Raw genomic sequence first — 20,984 nt, forward strand, 5'->3', positions numbered from 1 at the left:
CTCACAGCCTTTGTTCCGAAATTCCGGACTGGAAGTGCAATGTTCGAAAACGGCCAAAATCGACTCACAGCAAAAAAGTTTTCATCGTCAGCCAATTCGGGATTTTTGCAGAGCCTGCTGCGACTACAAAAGAAGAAGAGTTTAATAGATTTTTTTTTCAATTAAAAGTGGATTAATTTGGTGAAAAGAAAAATTGCGGAAAAATGAGTGATTTGCTGAGTGTGCCACTGAAGAAACCATCGGAAGTGGATGTAGTGAAGCCCCTGAAGAATCTAATACAGAGCTCCTACGGAAGTAGCGACAAGGTCCCAAATTACGCAGAAGCGGTTAATGAATTTAGCAAATTAAGAAATTCAGCAATATGGAAATTCTTCGAGAAGTACGAGAGCTCCCTGGAAATTGTGTACAAGTACGTGGATTTTTCTTTATTTCCCTTGTCTTTTGGAGATAGATTTCATCGCAGAGAGAAGAGATTGCATGACTCATACGCCTATCGGAATGTCTTGTCCGAAAAACACGTTAGATTTTTTGAAAGATTTAATTTTTCCTTGAAAAATTTCATGAAATGTTACCTCTATGAATAATAATTTTGTTTAATATTTATGCATTTTGTGGATTTTGTGGGTGTTTAATGAATTTTCTTTCAATGTGATTTTATTTTCATTGAAGAATAACATATTATGTAATAATAAAAACAAGAAAAACAAACGAAATAATTTATATTTATTGAGAAACTTACAAATCTGTCAATAATTTGATAAATTTCATGAAAATTTCAAACATCTTGCAGTCTAGGGCGATAGAAACTTGAGATTTTCTCACGGAATCTTGATTCAGTGTTTATTTTATAACCGTGCCCCTTTGTTTATTTCTTCTTGATCAGCTACTATGACCAGCTGAGTGGTTTGGAGACGAAAATTCCCGTCCAGGAGCTGCAGATTCCCTTCAAGTGGAAAGATGCCTTCTCCAAGGGTTCCATCTTCGGAGGACGAGCCAGTCTAAGTGAGTCTCTAAATGATTTTTTCTCCAACAGCAGTGATTCATTGTTTGTGGGTAATTTGCAGCTCTGTCATCTCTGGCGTACGAGAAAGTGTGCGTACTGTTCAACATTGCGGCCCTGCAGAGTGCTGTTGCTGGAGCTCAGAGCTTGGACAGTGATGAGGGACTCAAATTAGCTACGAAGCTTTACCAGCAGAGTGCTGGGATCTTCACGCATTTGAAGGCAGCAGTTCCGGCTGCAATTCCACAGGAACCAACTCCGGATTTGTACCAGGAAGTCCTGACAATCCTTGCGAATCTCATGGTGGCACAGGCTCAGGAGATTTTCATTGTTAAAGCAATTCGCGACAAGATGAAGGATCAGATTATTGCAAAGCTCTGCTGTCAGTGTGAGGAGTTCTATGCTGAATGTCTGCGTGGGCTGCAGAAGGAATCCGTGAGGAATCTGTGGGAGAAGGAATGGGTGACTACAGTTGCGGGAAAGCAGGCTGGCTTCCATGCTATGACACAACTCTACTCGAGCTTAGCGTGTCGAGCTAGTAAGAAGGTCGGTGAGGAGATTGCGCGTCTCCAGCAGGCTGTTGAACTCTTCAAAGCAGCCCAATCACGTTCGGGGAAGTCATCAATGTTCCAGGAATACGCTGATCGTGCTCAGCGCAATCTCGTTGAATCCAAGAAGGACAATGACTTCATCTACAATGAAATCATTCCCGATGTGAAGACACTGGATAGCCCGGGGAAGGCACAACTCGCCAAACCCATTAATCTTGCATCGCCACTGGGGCAGAACTACAAGGATTTGTTTGTTGACCTTGTCCCTGTGGCTCTGCATCAGGCCCTTTCAGCGTGTGAGGCACGCAAGACGGAGATGGTGAATGTGGAAATCCAGAAGCTGCGCGAGGCAACACAAATGCTTAACGGTGTCCTCGCCAGCCTCAATCTACCGGCTGCCATTGAGAGTACAGCCGGTGGATCGGGATTGCCGCCGTCTCTGCAGGAAAAGGCCAAGGCTGTGCGAGAGAATGGTGGCGTAACGCAGATTTCGCGCATGTTCAAAGAACTCCCGGAAGCTCTGACGCGCAACAAGGAGATTCTCGATGAATGCGATCGTTTGCTCAACGACGAACGCGATTCGGACAATGCACTGAAGAATCAATTTAAGGAGAAGTGGACACGCACCCCGTCCGATAAGCTCACAGAAGTCTTCAGATCCAATATTGGCAAATACCGCGACATTATCAACAAGGCGGTACAAGCTGATGGTGTTGTCCGTGCGAAATTCGATGGTCATATCAATGTGAGTCACACTTCTTGTTTGAGATACTGCTTTTATAATATGTAGCCCACACACAATCCAATCAATCCCGTTGATCTGTTTTCCCTGACTGACTGAGAGCGTGGTTTCTTCAATGGGGGGATTTTAGCTGTGATTGAGTCATACAGTGTTGATTTTTGTAATTATTAGTTAACAAAAAAAATGTTGGGTTTATTACAAGACGTTGAGGTTTTATAGAAGCTGATAACTTATCATTGCCTTATCTCCTTGAAATGTTTTACAATTTCACTGAGATTTGTTTATATTTATTATCTAAATGTATAAATCTAATTTCTATGCAGCAACAGAGAAAGTTTAAAAAATGTTAATCAAAAATTCCTTTAAAATAGGGCATTGAGATTCTATCTAAATCTCCGGAAGAACTTGAGAGATCCGTGCCAAGTGCTGGAGGTGCTGGTGTGGCAAACAGTCCCAGTGTGCAGCAATTGCGTTCTCTCATGGAGAGTGTTGAGACAATCAAAGCTGAACGCGATGCCATTGAAGCTGAACTCAAATCAGCCACGGTGAACATGAAGGAGCAATTCCTCGGAGCTCTTGCCCGGGATGGTGCCATTAATGAGCCAGCTATGTCCGTGGGTGAGATTGGCAAGACTCTGGCACCGCTACAGGCTCAAGTGCAGGAGAGTATTAAGCGTCAGGAGGGCATTTTGGCTGAAGTGCAGGCTGCCCATTCAGTCTTTACCAGTGAATCCGGTGGTGCGAGTAATACGCGTGATGCCACGTTGATTCAACTGGCTGCTGCCTATGATACATTCATGGAGCTCCAGGGGAACCTGAAGGAGGGCACAAAGTTCTACAATGAGCTCACTGAGCTTCTCGTGGCATTCCAGAACAAAATCTCCGATTACTGCTTTGCACGCAAAACGGAGAAGGAGGAACTCATGAAGGACCTCACACAGCAGAGTACTCGAACTGTGGCACCACCCCCACAGGTACCAACTCATCATACCACAACACCAGCAGCTCCAACTACCGTCCCAGATGGCAGCATGCCATATCCGGCACAAGGAATGGCCAATATGCCAATGCCGTATGGCGCCTCTGCAGCTGCTCCGTATCCAACATACATGGCTCCCCCGATGCCGCAATCATTCAATCCGTACGCCCCGCTTCCGTATCCGCAGAGTGAGTCTGATTGATTGGACGTTTTCACATTGCCTTTGTTTGCTTTTTTATTTTCATTCTCCACCAAAAACATTCATCGCACCACACATCTTCCACATGTTTTCTTCATCCGCTTAGTCTGCTTAAAAGTAGTTTATATATTACGAAATTCAATGTTTAATGTTTATATTATTTGATTGTTTTTTCTTCCTCTCCAACAGATCCATTTGCTTATCAGGGATTCCCTCAAGGTCCCCCAACGTCTGGTTATGCAACATACCCAGGAAGTATGGCGCATCAGCAACAGCACAATCCTGGCACGGGATACCCTCGTCAGCCAGGATGGTAATTCTTCTCCACGGAGATGTATTTAATATCCCTAAAAACGCACCATGTGGGCAAATGGAGATGGAATCATTGCAGGCAGATTATACCTATTAAAAAAACAAAATATTTCAACTTGAAAGCATGAAATAATATTTTTCTTTTTTCAAAAATCATTGCAATCTTTTATTTAGTTTTTTTCTTTGAAGAGGGAAAAGACATGTAACTGTGCCTATGGAAAACATAATAAATAATCTATTATTGTTAAAGCTGTGAAAATTTGTTTATTTGATGAAGTAAAATGCAATGTTGAATGATGTAAAAAAAAGTGTGATACGGGCTCGTCCGGGATTTGAACCCGGGACCTCTCGCACCCTAAGCGAAAATCATACCCCTAGACCAACGAGCCCCACGTATAAAAGCGATTCCAAAGTGTATCAAATATTTAGGCAAAATACCGGCTCGAAGGACCAAATTGTGTCCGTTTGTGTTGTTTTTCCTTGAAGAAATTAATATTTGAATTTATTGATATTTTTGGTGTCGTTATTTTATTGATTCATTGATGTGTTCAGTAATTTACATGAATTATGTTTTTATGTTTTTCGACGTCCCCGAAGATTATGAACCATATTCCTATCTTTTAACACAGGTGCGTCGTTTTGTATTTCTTAGATGCTTTATCAATTTCTTAATTTTAATGACAAATATGTTGGATTTCAGATGTTATCAAAGCAGTCTTGGAGATTTTTGTCTCAACTTTTGTTTTTCAATTGAAGGTGTTTTATTTAATATTATTTAAGATGTTTTTTATGCTAAACATTAGAACTAGGTAGTTAATTTTTAGACTGTGTTAAAAGTTTAATTACTTAAATTAATCGAAAAAGTCTTTAATTCTAGCGATTTTAGCAAAGAAACTAGAAAATTCTACTTATCAATTTTCTGCCAGTTTCTGACAGTTCCGAGAAAGGCCGAATTTTCGGAACAACATACCGCAGAAACGATTCCGAAATTATTGACACCTTCGACACCATTTGCAATTTGCTTGCAGCAGTGAGAAAATTGCGTCTCTGTGAAAGAAAAATTTTTGTGGAGTTTTGCTTTGTGTGAAAAATGACTGGTCGCGGAAAAGGAGGTAAAGGATTGGGAAAAGGAGGTGCCAAGCGTCATCGCAAGGTGCTTCGTGACAATATCCAGGGTATCACGAAGCCAGCTATTCGTCGTCTGGCCCGCCGTGGTGGTGTGAAGCGTATTTCGGGGCTCATCTATGAAGAAACCCGAGGTGTTCTTAAGGTGAGTGCTGCTCCACTTCCTCTCCATTTCGCCATTTCGCGTAAGTTTAATGTTTATCGTTTTCGTTGTGCCGCAGGTGTTCCTTGAGAACGTGATTCGTGACGCTGTGACTTACACAGAGCACGCAAAACGTAAGACCGTGACTGCTATGGACGTCGTGTATGCCCTCAAACGCCAGGGCCGTACTCTCTACGGCTTCGGTGGCTAAACAGTGATGGCCCCACACAGAAATTGGCGTCGTTGCGCAAAGCGCCAGCAGCATTCACTTAACAATTCCATCTATAATAATAATATTACACTAACTAAACAACATAATATTCTATTCTCACCAATTGAAGGATATTTTCATTCTTTTTTGGACAAAATCTCACGTATTGGATTCAATTAGAATTTATTTTTTGTGGCTGTATTTCGTTTATTTTTCCACCAATTTATTGTAAACATTTTCATTGAGAAAAGTATCAAATAAAATTGATTCAATGTGAAAATGAGATGTCTTTGTAATTTTTCTCTTTAAGGGGCCAACTTTCGCATTTATGCTTCTTTTGTTCACTTTCACATTGCTATATAGCCCCGGTTCCTATGTTGGCGCGCTTTAACATAAATCTGCTGAACCGTGCGATTTTCCCAGAGAGATATAGCATAGTAGGTACAACAAAAGGCGAGAATGAATGGCATGGATCTTTTGTATTCCTACAAAAAAAGGGTGGGTGAAAAATCTACCCCCTCTTGCGCATGATCCCCATATATAGTCAAAATCTCGTGGCAAATTCTCTCTCCCCTATATAGCATCAACATATTCTTTGGAGGATTTTATGTTGTCTCTTTTGAATTAACACTGTGTGCCACACATAAAAATGTGTCAGCATGGCACATTGTGTGGTATGTAGGTGCTGAAGCAACATGTTAGAACATAGACAATTCTGGGGGCTTGATTTAATGGCTTAATGATGGAAATCATGCTGCCATGGAGACAATGCCTTTTGCTAGCAACATGCCTGATATACGGGGGATACATACAGAAGGGGGTTTAAAAGTTAATTTTAATCCCATCTAATTACTTATATTCCCCCATCCTACTCTACCCACCTACAAATCCTCATGGTAGGTATAATATTACGAGGAAGAGTGAAGCATAGGTACATAGCACAAATTATGAATAATATCAACTGTGGTGCTTAAAATAATCCCACAGCGGAGTTTCAAAATCACAGGCTTATCCTTCATTGTGGAGCAATTCCGGTTGTTCAATATAAGCCATATAGGGGAGACCGTGGCTGCTTAAGATAATTTGTATAAAATCTCAATTTTTAGGATTCCCAAAATCCAAGAAAATTCCCTCGTTAAATCATTCTTATTAGAAAATTTCCAGCTCTACAACTGTGTCTCAGATCATTTTGCTCTATCTCGCTTGGAAAAATTAGTTTTTGAGAGACGGGTAATTTAAGTCAGCAATGGGGCAAAGTAAATCGTTGGAATTTTCCGACATTTGCAATGATTTTCCACCTGACAAATTGATTGTAATTGATAACTTAACTTCTTATCTATTAATCCTCTACAAGGATTTTTAGTTTTCTAACCACTAAAACAGAATTTTATAATTTTTTTAACCACGACATTTTTCAACATTGACATTTGAAAATTTCTGACTTATTTTATTATCCCCGGTCTCCCCTAAGTGGGTAGAAAGTAGACATAACAAAGAGCTTCTGTAGTGCGGAGGTGATAATGTGAAAACTATTACAATGTAGGTATCTATCCTACATAGCGCGATGTGTATGTTCCTAACTTCCTAATTAATGAAAATATGTTTGTTATGGTTGCGAGAAGCTCTCACATTTCATCTCGTACATAATATTGAAGCTTTATTTAGAAATGAAAATTTTCTAATTGGTTCCGCATAATATTATTCATGGGTTGAGATTGCGGGGGTGGAGTTTAGATTTGCATCTCTATTGTGAATATAGGAGTAATGTAGGTCGGGATAATGCATATAAGATCCTTTGTAGTTCAAAAGGTGCTCCTGCAGTTAAATCTGATAAACCAGGCTTTTACAAAATTTATGGTATAGGTAAGTACACACTCACAGAGTTCATAAAGGAAGGGTTCAAAGTTTAATAAATTTTAAACATTACTGTATCTATTCCTTGCTCCTTTGTACAATTTTCAGTCCATTGAGGCATTCTGTTTGCCTACACTCTCGCAAAATTCTAATGTGATTGAAAATAGCGTTTTAATTAAATTAATGGACGCACCCCATAGGAGTCTCTCCTCAGTGTTATTGGGGAAACTTTGGGATGGTGGATGCGCCAAAATCATTGAGTATGCACTCCAATGACCCCGGAGGAAATGCAGAGATATTCCAATGTGGATATATATTGTACATAATAGGAGATATATATTATCAACTACCTATATCTCTGATATATATAAATGGAATATAGGTACTTATAAGGATATTGATATGTGCATATACATATATAGGAGCATTTTATGTACCTACCAGAGTTTGAGAGTCTCTCTCTCACTAATTTATTTGTCCTATATAGGCCCAGATGTGATTTTGAGGGGTGGGTAGGTGGAAATGATGACAGAGAGTAAGCGTGGGATAGCAAAAGGATACAAATAAACATGCTAGACACTCTGCAAACTAAAGTGGTTAGCTTGGAGTACGTATAATGAGGCAGTGAGGCATAAACACGTATTTGATGTCGCAATGTAATCTCGTTGGTAATGTCCATCATGTGTTGTGTTCTCTGCACATATAGCATATCAATTACATTTGCGAATTTCCTTTTAGATTTGTTGTTCAATAAATTCAAAGATAATTGGGAGGAAAGAAAATGATTATGATGCTACCACATATAATCATTTATGGAAGTTAATTTCATATTTTATGCTCATTTATATCGCAATTTAAGGATTTTCGCCAAAAAGGACCTCGCTCGATTCCTTGCATCAAACATTTTCTTCTTTTTATGAATACTTTGTCAGGCACGTTTGGAGATTGGCACAGCAGTCGGTACAGTCCACCCAACGTTCTTCTTTTTATGCTAAGCACGTCAAGAATCATATCCATATTGGAGCCAATTTGGAAAATTGAACATTTCAATTCACCTTTAGACTTTCAATATTATTGCACCAATTGCTATCATAGATATAACTACATACAATAAAGATTCAGATAAACGAAGTCAATCCTATTTCGTTGTGATTCTCTGGGAGATATCAAAAGCATGTCCTACACACAATGCAAGAATATTCCTAAATAGTTTGTCAGAAACTTCCAGCCAAATAATAAAGAGATATTGTGCAATGCATAAATTACATTTGGTAGAAATTCTGGAAAACAACATATCAACAATGATTTATGCACATTTTGCATTTACGTACATTTATAGTTTAGCAGTAGATGGAAAACATAATCAGTGTGGTTGTAATCGTATTTCCCCCAAAAACTCTATCGCAGAAGTAATTTAACAATTCGTTGGTGATCTGATAATGGAATGTCATGTTTTATTTTCCAATAAATAAATGTATGTTTGCTAAATCCAAATTAGAATGAGCGCTTGATGTTTTTAGTCTATTTACGCATTGTAGAATCAAATTTATATATAATGTACATGATGTGCTGTATATGCATTTTATATACATAAATATATGGCATAAATTGGAGCTTCATATTTGGCCTGAATGCAATGTGACCCATTAATGTTAATGGGAATTATCAGTATACTCGGAAATTTACTAATTTACTTGAATAGTGCACTCAGGGCACGTAAGCTGAATGTGGTCTAGTTGGGGGGTGGAACATCACACTGCAATGAGTGATGTTAATTATAAATTTACGGATTGCATATGTTGTGTGTTCATTTTGTCCAAGGGATTTTATTCGAGAAGAGCAATTGAATTTACCACGAATTCATGTAAAAATGTTCAACGATTAGGAGATGAAATATGCAATTTACGAGGGAGATGGGTTAACCCTTAAAGGGCCATTTGGGTTATTTGTTGGTTTAAAATTGAAATATTTTATTTTATTACATGGTAATATGCTGAATTAATGTCAAATAAAATAATGTTACGTGAAAAAGCTCATAAAAGCGCAATAACTGAATAAATATTGCAAAAAAAATTGTTTAAACGGTAAGAAAACGGCTCAATTTAGTAATGGATTTTCAAGAGTTAGTTAAAATATTCATTTGCTAATTAAATATGTTTTCCTCCGGTAGAACAATATGCAAAAGCAGAAGAAAAATATAAGATGAAAATGAAATAAAAAAATTGTATTTTATGCTGGACACGAAAGGGTTAACTTTTATTAAAATGAATTTTCTGTACATACCTTACTACCCGAAATTTTACCCCAATCTCCTCTATTTATAGCAAAATAAAAGATTTAATTTTAAGTTACATCCATTTTAATGTTAAACAATTTGATGTTGTCTTGACAGAACTTTTCAATACATTTAATTAATGAATTTGATACAAAAACAATTAATTTTAAATTTCATTTTAAAATAATTAATTGAGCTTCATTGAAAAATTAAAAAGTTTTTTTGGTGTGTGGTTTTCCTTTCCGGGTGATAGTTTCCGGGAGTATTTCTTAACCCATCCTTCAAAATCTTCAGCGTTGTGTAGTTCTGTCTTTTGGAAGAACTGCAATTAAAAATATTTTTTAGTAAAGAATCTATTAGCTATTCTCATGAATATTAATGAAATTACCTTCAAGGGTTATCAAATAAAATATAAATTGTACAAAGCGTCTCCTTCGGCGTCTCTCTGATGAATATTTACTTTCTGTTTTTTTTTAACAACTTACAGGTGATCCAAAACTTTAACTTCTTGATTTTACGGATAAATATTTCTTTTCACTTTTTAATGTAATTGTTTATGAAATTTTAGGGAAATTATTAATTTTTTTGTAAAAGATTATGCGTGAAGACGCAAAGGAACGCGTAGGAATGCCAAAGAAAATTTCCGGAGTGTCAAAAGTAGTCCGAAAATACGTTTCGATGAAAATGGCGCGCAAATTCAAACTAATAGACCCTGTGACTAAACTAAACCATGATTAACAAATGGTTAATAGAAGGGTGAAAAATATAGAGAACTGAATAATTTTATTATTGAATATGTTATACACAAGATTCTAATTTCAAAAAAGAAATTCTTTTAATTTTTTTATTGAATTCTTGCATTATTCACAGCTTTAGCCACACAAATCCATTTCCCATACATTAATGTATTTCAAATTAATTAATTAATTAATTAATAGTGATATATAGCTACTGTGTGGCTTGATTAGTTGGTTTTTTGCTACATAATCATATTAGCAACACTATAATGTTGAAGAGTTCACTCAACACAATGAACATCATGATTACATGAATATTCAGTACAAATTTGCTGCACTTCTAATCATATATAGCGCAGGTACAGCGATTCTATGTAATAATGTATATATCAGCTAAAATCCAACGTCATGTTCTCTGTAAATAAATTTACATAAAGCAGACAGTAATACAGGTAATACAGTGTGATTCATTTATAATAGCAAATGAGCTTTGATATAATACATAAGTTAATAATAAATTTGTATTCGTATGCAGGACAAATATCATATTACGTATTTAGTTGGTATGCCTAATACATATAACTAATTTGTTCTTTGATTATTTTACACATGCACAAAAGTACCCTTCCTTTATGTTATGGATTTTATGATAAAAGCATGATTAAAATAATTAATTTTGGTGCATTCTAAATTTATTAATTGGAATGTTCATTGAATAGCTTTCATTAAATGAATTAAATACGATCTAATGCAATGATGAAAAGAGAATTCTTATTGATTTCTGTAAAAGAAACTTCTGTGTTGTATTTTTCATGTTCTCTGAAAGCTCTGAAAAGTTAATCTTGTAGAAGTTTTTTTTTACCAGAGTTTGGATGCAAGGAAGGGCGATATTATTCACATGAGGGTAATTCAATCATCAAAGAAGAGATTGTGCTACCTAAACGTATATTTTATTTTATTTAATATATAATATGAGGGTGGAAATCAGCATCATTTGATTGGATCACATCCTGGTAATCCGGTCACGTTCTTTTAGCGAATAACAGGGCTACGATGGCATCCGAGGAGTAGGTATAGAGAGATATGGTGGTAAAAGGGTTTGAGGATGACGATTCAATAAGCCAAAAAATGTTTGGTAAATTCTGCTCCTTTAATACACTGCAAAAGTAGCTTACAAGCCAAACACTGAAGTGGATGTAAAAGGAGCAGGACCTCAATGTCCTCCTCCTCCTCACCCCCATCCAAGACTAATGATATTAAATAAATTGACATGTTTGTACGGAAGTGTGTGACTGAGAAAAAAGAAAGTTCCAGCTTCTGTATTAGCTGTGGGAGAGTCATTTATTATCATGTCGTATAAAGTTTGTGTGGGAATTGTAGCTGTTCAATAGCATCAATATTTTACGTAATTTTCTTTAAAAATATATATTCTCTCTATCTTGGGGGGAAAGTAGAGGACTTTGGTCATTTCTGCACCTTTGGTAGATGCGGTAGTATATCAATTCCTTAAGACGCTTAAGATACTATTTTGTAGGATATTTATTAATTCTCAACTTCTTCACATACGAGTTTTTCAATTTTCTTTAAGGCTTACAATTTTCAAATTTTAATCCCTTTCACCCATGATTTTACATAGAAATTTAAACAAATAGCATATCCTGGGACCCTCTCTCTCGACAAAAACAAAGAATTTTATTCAATTTAGGGAATTTAAAAAGCTCACATAAGGAAGATATTTCATTTTTATGAGACTGCAAAGCTATCTATGAGAGAAAATGTATATAAAGAGGCTAAAAAGGAATTTTTGGAATGATCATTTTATGTTTTGTGAAAAATAGTCACATTTTCCACCATTTTGACGGTGATTTTGTCCAACTATTTGGCGGAAAAATTCAAGAAAATACCCCTAAATGTACATAATAGCGAGAGAAGCACCCCCTTGAACGTATGATGATGGTATTCTATTCAATATAACACCGCTCTGGGATTGACAAAAAAAAGTCTAATTCAATTTCACACCATATATTCTCCCTTTGTCCTTTTTCATCGTTATACCTTTTGTATGTTGTGTGCCTTTTTAAAATTCAATTTCACACCATATATTCTCCCTTTGTCCTTTTTCATCGTTATACCTTTTGTATGTTGTGTGCCTTTTTAAAAGAAGAAAACACATAAAATGAAAGAGTTTTCATATCCCCCCAACCTTCCCTTCTAGCCCTAGAGTCCTCCAAGCTCAATGGATGTGCTTCAAAAAAAAAAAATCCGGGAGAAAGAGGATCTAAATAGCAAAAGGGTGAGGAGGTGAAAAAAAAAAAGCTTTGACTGACTGAAGTCTCCATTGGTTTTATCTCAAACAGACCAACATGGACCAACATATATAGTGTGTGGAGCGAGTCTTCCTTTTTGGGTGCAGCAACTCCTGTATATTCAATGCGGTATAGCCGATGTATCGGACACTATAAACCCATTTTGCCACAGTTCACTGGAAGCACAATCAAACCCAAACGCTATGTGTGAATTTATCGATTTAATTCCTCACTCCAATTTCCTATCAACACCACCCATCCTCCATCCTGCCCTCCTCTCCCATTGCCCATTCCCGAAAACCATTCTCATTGTTTTGGATCTAATTTTCTATCATATAGCTTGCACATTGCAATTCAATGATTTAGGCGCATCATTTTTTTTTCTTTCTCATCTCATGTAAACATAATTTGAAACAAAGTGAAATATATTATGTGTAATACATCCCTTATTGTGGAAAATTGCAACAACTTTTCACTGCATGACAGCTCTTTGTATGCCACAATAGCCACAACGTAATTCAATTCTCAATTTCCAAACCGATTTTCTCATTGAAGTCCTGAGCTTGAAATTCAAAATTACCTTTCTGTTCCACCACAATCATGGTCTTATATTGGAATAATTGAAAATTAGGATAACCGGCTGGGAGAATCCTGGCGCATGAGGAAGTAGCTGAAACCTCCGCACAAATTCATCACCGGAAATTATTATTTGAATTATACACTTTGTGCTTTCTGCTGCACAACCGGAAATTTGGTTTCCACTTTTGTATATATACCGTGTAGTGTAAATAACAATCAAAATCATTGAATACACAATATTCAGTCCAGATATAGCAAATATCCGCGCAAATGACTGCACGCGTGAACCATAAATTACATATCAACGATTCATGCAACGGGTGCGAGCTTTTTGCACATGAAAGCAGATGATTGACATGAAATTTATGAAAATTTTATTTTAAACATTTCTTTTAATGTTTTAATTTTTGATTTTCTAAAGGTTCCCACGATGAAGAAAAATTGACTCGTTTTCTGGAGCTTTTCATCTTAAGAAGCTTAACGTGTTTCTTTGAGGAAAATTAAATCTTCTCTCATGAAAAATTTAAAAGTTAATTTGCAAAAAAGAAATCCTCATTTGTCTTTTACTTAACAGACAAGATTTGTTGAGAAAGAAAACTAATAAAAATTTTTTGAAGATGACCTGATAAATGTTATTTACCTTGTACTGGCTCAAACTATATAGAGAGGAAGCTTTTCCTTCTCGAAAATTGTGATACTTTACCAACTCATTTAGGAAGCTTTTGTGAGAGTTGAAATTCTTTTTCTCTTCTACTTTTTGTGTCTTTTTACATTCTAACGTGACGTTATATATTTTTGTTGGTGGCGGCGGGAAAAATATTCATGGGATGCGTGGAAGCTTATTATTTCATTATGCAAATTGATGTAAATTTGGGCAAAAAGTGTGAATGGTTGGATTGAGTGGCGGAAAAAATATTTATATATATTTGCATGTGATGAAAACGTGAGGTTTCCACGAAAATGTTATGTAAATTTTCCATCTAGAAATGGGGAGGGTGGTGGTAGGGCTTTAATTTGATGAGAATGTTGATGGGTACGGGGTTCCCATGAGTAAAAGCTTGGGGGCTCTGGCTCATGAGACGGAAGTAATCCACCTTTTTATTGGATTACCCACAAAATCTGTTGAGTTTTTCTCCGACAAAAATACATATAAATGTACATGTGCATGCACAGGCTGTGTGCGGGAGCAAGTGGGCGGTACAATTTGAATCAACTCACAGTTTGCTATATATAATTCTGTGTGTTGAATATAAATCATCGTGTATTTATGTGAATTTACACATGAGTTCAATTGCAGGTCATAGATAAACGTATATGCAAGGATATACGTAACGTCCAGTGTGTGTGTGTGTGTGCATGATACGAATGAGAGGCTGGATCCAACATAGCATTACATTTGGGGATAATGCTCATCACATCTGAAACACTATCCCCCTGTGATAATTTCTACGAGTGACCGCTTGACCTATACAGTATCTCACGAGAGAGAGAGAAAATGTCTGCGTATATATCTTGAATTGTAGATGGGGCCCTGTGCTGGACCAACTGGGATCACTCTGTGTGGATGGAAAAGGGGGAATGGGAGCTGCCTCGATGTGTGGTGTGAGGTTTTCATCTATTCACATTGAATCCTGCCTGGGTACGTGCAATTTTGCGATGACTCAACAATACATCACCATCTCTAACACATCACCATCCACAGTGTAACCATGAATTGGGAAGGAGGTGGGTGGTGCCCAGGTCCAACCAGAGTCCAGTCATCAGGGATGGGGTGAGTGGGAGATTGAGAACATGGCAGCTCACAAACCAGACAGATGCCACAATAATGGCCGATATAATGGGAGCTTACAATTAATCCATAATTATTCCATGTCTCCTCGATTTCTGTGCCATCAAAAGGAGCCACATTGCTTCTGCTGGTCTTGTGAGATGTGTTTACTTGTGGTAGAATCAGCGGGTTTCCTGGTTTGATGGCACATACGCACAAAATTTCATAATATATGGTATGAGGTTTTGGGGGTGGACATGATCTGTGGGCTTATATTGGGTGGTGTGGGTGGAGTGGAGATGGATGTAGGTGGCATCATACATATACATTTATATGTGGTTCGCAACAAGACAGGTCAGTAGATTAAATGTCACCGTCAACCGCACAACATCTCAACATTATTTAATATCCCAACACCCAACGGTCAATCATTGTGTAACGAAGTTAATGGCACCACCTTTCGATTAGGTCAAAATACATAGCCCAGCACCATGAACAGCAAATTCAAGTCTCTAAGGGAAAGGTTAGTCCTTTAAGAATCTTTAAAGATTTCTTCCCAAAAAATAAATTCATTAAACTATACAAGAAAGAATTTAGGATCTTCTAACTTTTACTTACCTATTACAAGAGTGGGATGTTTTATAGATAAACATTGAGCTTTACGGGGTGTGTCGACCATATGGATCCTTCGGAGATAAATAGTCCAGAAAAATGGGAAAAACAATGGGTTGGAAACTACGAAGTAGTATGAAAGGGTGATTTTAGGGTTTCCTTATTACGGAGGTGTGTTTTTCTCTTGTCCATCATTCATCCATAAGCAATCTGAGAGCTTTAGCGAAAAAAAAATGAGAGAAAAAGGATAAAAGACAAAAAAAAGATGAAGAAGAAAATTGTTTGGTTGGTGAGTAAATGGAACAACTTTTCTGACGAGCATCAAAAATTTCTTGGATAGCATGGCAGTTTTTAAGGGAAAAAGGGGATGGGTGGGGGACCTTATGCTTGTGACCTGCTATAAAAGGAGAAAAATAGTAATTTTCTTTTGTGTCATACGAAAGATGAACCACAAAATGAAAATGTTTTCTCTTTTTTTTCTATTCCCCCCAATTGTTCCCATTGCTCTGTGTTGTAGTATTTTTGGGATTTCCATTTTCTTATATGTCACACAAAAGTCATCACATTTTTCAATTTATATCCTTCCCCCCAACCCACCTACATGCTGACGAAGGGGGTTGGAGAGTAAGAAAACTTCCGTTGCGCGAGCCATCCTTCTTTCCTATATATTTATAGCTTAGCTACCCCTCTTCCTTTTGAAGATTTTGGAAGATTTATTTTGTCATAAGGAAAAACTTTAGCAGGATTACATAGAAAATTATCTAATTATCAAATGACTTTAACTACCTAAATATATAATTTATTTGTACGGTCAAGGAGCTTAAGTTGCGTGAGGAAAGTTTTGCGTATGGGAAAATCAATTCTAATTTTAATTCCTAATTAGAGGGACGAGAAAACATTGGCAAACACAACTGCGTCGTGCACAAACATTACATACATACATATACGGAGAAATCCCAAATTCTACAGTCCGTATTGATTTTGTTGTTTATCCCATTTTGTGCCGAAAAATAATCATGACATTCGTTTCCGTCTCACCCCAAACTCTTGGATGCCTGTGTGAGAGAAGCCAATTTAAACAGCAACATCCCAACCTATTCCCCATGATTGTATTTATCCGTTTCGTGTTCTGGGGGTGCTTTTGAAGCGCACCTTTCCCTCCCCCATACCCATCCTAACCACCCCCAATATCAGATCGATACCCAAAGTCCCAAATGTAATAAGCAAAAGTCACAATTCGCAGGAACTTGTGAATACACAGAGGTAACTTTATACGAATCTCATCCCTTCGCACTTACACCCCATACTCCAGCTATATGTAGTGCCCGTAAACGTATAAAATCAGCCCCAACAGTCACATCTCTCCCTCCCCCATTGCCACACATATCTCCTCCCGTTGTGCACCCGTAAGAAGCTCACAGAGACATGGTGATGTAGATGCCATAGGGGCGGAGGAGGTGCGGGTTTTCATCCCGGATACAACATGGACTAGGGGTGGTTATGCCGCAACCATCTCAACCTCCCACGATATTTTCCACAAGACATGTACCGAAGATTCTCCTTGTTTGTGACAAATGAGTTCCTTCGAGCTTTGGGAATTATTGCGCTGAAATGGAAAATTGCAACTATTGTGGTAAAATCCCCTCAAGAGACTTCCTCTAGGGGGGATAGGGAAGGTGCGGGAGGGTGGTGGTTGAGAAGACAGGAAATTAAAGGTTGGGATAGCTTGGAATATTTAATTCCCATGGATTTCTCACCATGATTCTTGACATGTTGAAATTGATAATATGGCTTGAGTTGTGGAGGGTTGTGAGTGTACAAAAGCACAAAGAGCGTTTCAACGGAAAATTTACCAACAACTTCTTATATAGCGGAAAAAGAAAATAAAAATCTTGAAGGGGCAATCTTTCCAGGGAAAGTTATACTTTTATTTCTTTTTTAATAGAATATTTTCTAATGAAATGGAGGCGCCTGGTTGAAACAAGACGTTTTTTGCATTAAAAGCTTAAAAGATGGAGACGCCGGGTCATTTTATATTCATGTGTAGTTTTTCGTTTTTTTTTGGAATATGGAAAATGTTTAAAATGTGTTCATTTCTTATTTAGAACCACAAATTACGTTCCAAAAGAAATATTTGTTTCAGAATAATGTTGTGAAAAAATAATTTACACAATTCAGTTATTCAGTAAATTGTAATGAATACCCCCTACTTATTTTCAACGGCGGAAATGGTGGGAATTATATTCTGAAGAAGAAGGATAAAAGGTGCGAGTAGCTTTAGAAGAAATATTTGAATAAGTGAATGAAAGATAAACAGATGATATAAGAAGAGATATGCAATAAGGAAAAACTGAAGTATTTCTTTTCAATTTGCTTTCAATATTTTATTTATGTTTTTTTCTCTTCTCTTAAGCGCTTCGGGGAAAAGGGTTATTTGTTTATTAAAAATTATATGTTAAGTAAAATTAAATAAATAGATAGTACGTTGATAATATAAAACACAAATATAAAGGAGCCCATGCGCTTGATATGGGCGAAGTACCTAATTGAAGGAAACGCAGAAAACAATTTTAACCTATCCAGTCTTGTAGGGAATCAAAAAAGGATAAAGAATCGCCAAAAATATTCACCATTTTCCACTGGGGTCACAACGAAAAAAGGCAATAAAGTTTTGTAAAAATTCAAAAAAATTTGCCGCCATTCGCCATTTTGTTCATTTCAATGCATGAATCATATGTTTCAATGCTTCGTCATGAGCTTGTCGATGACAGTTTGACATTTCATTTATTTTTTTTTGGAGAAAATAAAAAAAATTGCGTATTTTTTTAATTTAATTATCGTGGTAAATGTGTTTTACGTGTTGTTCAAGAGTGATTTTTATATTTGAATACCTGAAGGCTGAATTCCCGCACAGCTTGTGACCGTCTCAGCGAGCACATCTCTCGTTACAAAGCAAAGCAATCCAAAAACATTGGTCGTGGATCGTCTTGAAGATGGCTTTTTCACGAATTGAGAGATCCTCTGCGCTGGAATCCTTTGCGTTTCACACTACCACGACGGACAAGACGATGGATTGCTGGTTTTGTGATTCCCTGGATGTTGTTGTCATGCAAAAACTTACGATGTTTATTGGCACCACCTTTCCCAAGACCTTTTCCACGACCAATGATGTGCTCGCTGTGCGGGAATTCATCCTTCAGGTATTCAAATATGAAAATCACTCTCGAACAACACGTAAAACACATTTACCACGATAATTAAACTAAAAAATACGCAATTTTTTTTTTTATTTTCTCTCAAAAAAAATGAATGAAATGTCAAACTCCCATCGACAAGCTCATGACGAAGCATTGAAACATATGCTTCATACATTGAAATGAACAAAATGGCGAATGGCGGTCAATTTTTTTTGAATTTTTACAAAACTTTATTGCCTTTTTTCGTTGTGACCCCAGTGGAAAATGGTGAATATTTTTGGCGATTCTTTATCCTTTTTTGATTCCCTACAAGACTGGGTAGGTTAAAATTGTTTTCTGCGTTTCCTTCAATTAGGTACTTCGCCCATATAAAGCGCATGGGCTCCTTTGCTATTTATATAATTTATTGTTATTGTTTCATTTATAATCATACAAATATGCGGAGATTAAAATTAAATCCCTCTTGTACATTTTTTTTTATAAATGATTTACATAAATTAATACTTTTCGCGATTATTTTATGGAATTAGTCTCTATATTATGTTGTGTCAAAACTTTTGGCAAATTGAGTGGTACACAAATTAATTGGACAACTGCGAGAGGAATTATGGAGTGATTAGTAAAATCTTTGTTGCATCATGAGATAGCCCACAATAAGTATAATTACATTTTATATTACTCATTTTTTTGTCTCTAATTAATCCGGCAGTAATTGTTTTTATGTGTCATACCACATTTAATTAAGGGAGGTTTTGTTATTCGCCGCGCGCGTCTATTTATACCATTATTGTGTATTTAAAACATATTCTGAGAATGTTCTGCGTTAAAATCTGTCTGCGTAGTATTTTGGTGAAATCGATATGTAAACATTTAATTAAATTTTCTGCATATAGTACAATGAAAATACATACGCAGTGTAGTCACAACAGTGGCGAAACACCAACCTACACTGCCCATATATATAAAATCTTTCTGCTAGTTCTACCTACAACCCCATCGGCAATTTATAATATAAAATCCCCGTCCTAATTCAATGACAAACTATCAGTTTCCCGAACTGATTGTGTAGTATGTTTTAACAAATATTGATTGTTACTATTTTACACATTTAGATGAAATTTTGAATTCCGCTCTACACAATCTACCTTTACACACACGATACAATCTCTGTTTTTAAATGCATATAATATTATGTATTATGCTATTATGATGTTTCTCTCTTGTTCCGATGCTTTGGCAGAAAACATTTTCACTTTTTTTTTTAAATATCACAAATTGTTTTACAAACACTTTATATAGAACAATTAGTTTTTTTTGTAAAAAAAATTTCACTCATTTTAGAGTTTATGGAACAATAAATTTTTATAAATAGATTTTTTAAATTAATCTCAATATGAAATTATTTTCATTTTTTTTTCAAAGAGTTTTATTTTAATATTGTTATGGTAGAAAATTTACAATTATGCACCCAAAATATGTTGCCAAACTTTGATAAAATATAATTTTAAAAAGGAGGTTATTCATAACTATATGGAAGGGAAAGTCCCTCATTTGTGACAACATTCAGAATTATGCGTAATGTTCTGAAGAAAAGAAAGGAGAAGAATTCGTAAAAGAACCTTCCAATTTTCCATAAGAATTAATTGGAAAGTCCGGAAGGAATTGCTTTTTAAAACGTCATATTTGTTATTTTGTCTTATTTTTTGTAAATATTTTCCGTTTCTTTTTTTCAGCTAATTTTCCATTTTAGCTGTGTTTCTTTCAGACACAGCTTTTGTGTACCGAGCAAAATCGAAAGTCGTCAGATCGGGCTCAAACTTGGGATGAGCACGAATTAGGGTCCCCACATTCCAAAAAACGTATGCGCCAAAAAAAAATTTTTCCGGCCGGCCGTCCGTCCGTCCGGCCGTCCGGCCGGAACCTATCGCCTAATTGCGAGAGAACGGTGATAGATAGAGACTTGCGGTAAACGGCAAAGTTTAAATATCGACCGGAAGACATCCGATTATGAGGTCAAATCCACCCCCCCACCCCCCCGTCCGCCATTTTGAATAACCTCAAAATTTTGTTTTGCTAATATCTCAGCCCCTATTATAGCTAAAAATCTGAAATTTTGATATGTTGTAGGGGCCATCAAGACCTTTCCAACGATACCTCATTTTCGAAAATCGGTCAAGCCGTTTAGCCAATATGGCCGCCACAATTTTTCATCGAAAATCGACCATAACTCGAAAACGGCTTGACCGATTTTGATCAACCCGGGGTCAAATGAAAGCTCTCAACAAACCCTACAACTCTCTAGAACATCCGAAGTTTCAAAAGTGACCGCTAGAGGGCCAAAAATCAAAAACAAAATTTTCGATAAGTTTTCGATGAATATCTCGAAAACGGCGAC

At 36.6% G+C, this 20,984-nt stretch overlaps 2 protein-coding genes, 1 long non-coding RNA gene and 1 other non-coding gene across 4 annotated transcripts; 2 read left to right on the plus strand and 2 right to left on the minus strand.

The window, feature by feature from the left end:
- Positions 1-60: 60 nt before the first annotated feature.
- LOC129786652 (programmed cell death 6-interacting protein) lies at positions 61-4,032 on the plus strand. Its single transcript, XM_055821797.1, has 5 exons — positions 61-409; positions 884-1,002; positions 1,065-2,296; positions 2,665-3,460; positions 3,661-4,032. The coding sequence occupies exons 1-5, from the start codon at positions 204-206 to the stop codon at positions 3,786-3,788; spliced, it is 2,481 nt and encodes an 826-aa protein (XP_055677772.1). The 5' UTR covers positions 61-203; the 3' UTR covers positions 3,789-4,032.
- Positions 4,033-4,100: 68 nt separating this feature from the next.
- Trnap-agg (transfer RNA proline (anticodon AGG)) lies at positions 4,101-4,172 on the minus strand. The gene has a single exon. It is a non-coding gene; the product is annotated as a tRNA-Pro (tRNA).
- Positions 4,173-4,665: 493 nt separating this feature from the next.
- On the plus strand, positions 4,666-5,541 carry LOC129786736 (histone H4). The gene is made up of 2 exons (XM_055821929.1): positions 4,666-5,053; positions 5,130-5,541. Exons 1-2 carry the CDS (start codon positions 4,874-4,876, stop codon positions 5,259-5,261), a joined length of 312 nt encoding a protein of 103 aa, XP_055677904.1. The 5' UTR covers positions 4,666-4,873; the 3' UTR covers positions 5,262-5,541.
- Positions 5,542-9,620: 4,079 nt separating this feature from the next.
- On the minus strand, positions 9,621-10,020 carry LOC129786741 (uncharacterized). The gene is made up of 2 exons (XR_008750165.1): positions 9,779-10,020; positions 9,621-9,712 (listed from the first exon to the last, which is right to left on the minus strand). It is a non-coding gene; the product is annotated as an uncharacterized LOC129786741 (long non-coding RNA).
- Between the last annotated feature and the right edge of the window lie 10,964 nt (positions 10,021-20,984).

Source organism: Lutzomyia longipalpis, chromosome 1 (genome assembly GCF_024334085.1).
Source record: "Lutzomyia longipalpis isolate SR_M1_2022 chromosome 1, ASM2433408v1".
NCBI lineage: Eukaryota > Metazoa > Arthropoda > Insecta > Diptera > Psychodidae > Lutzomyia > Lutzomyia longipalpis.

What these genes read in the sequence shown, in the direction of transcription:
- LOC129786652 (XM_055821797.1), top strand. Translation starts at nt 204, where the DNA reads ATGAGTGATTTGCTGAGTGTGCCACTGAAGAAACCATCGGAAGTGGAT. An exon ending in TCCCTGGAAATTGTGTACAA is followed by an intron (nt 410 to 883) that starts GTACGTGGATTT and finishes CTTCTTGATCAG; the next exon opens with CTACTATGACCAGCTGAGTG. An exon ending in CCCGCTTCCGTATCCGCAGA is followed by an intron (nt 3,461 to 3,660) that starts GTGAGTCTGATT and finishes CCTCTCCAACAG; the next exon opens with ATCCATTTGCTTATCAGGGA.
- LOC129786736 (XM_055821929.1), top strand. Translation starts at nt 4,874, where the DNA reads ATGACTGGTCGCGGAAAAGGAGGTAAAGGATTGGGAAAAGGAGGTGCC. An exon ending in AAACCCGAGGTGTTCTTAAG is followed by an intron (nt 5,054 to 5,129) that starts GTGAGTGCTGCT and finishes GTTGTGCCGCAG; the next exon opens with GTGTTCCTTGAGAACGTGAT.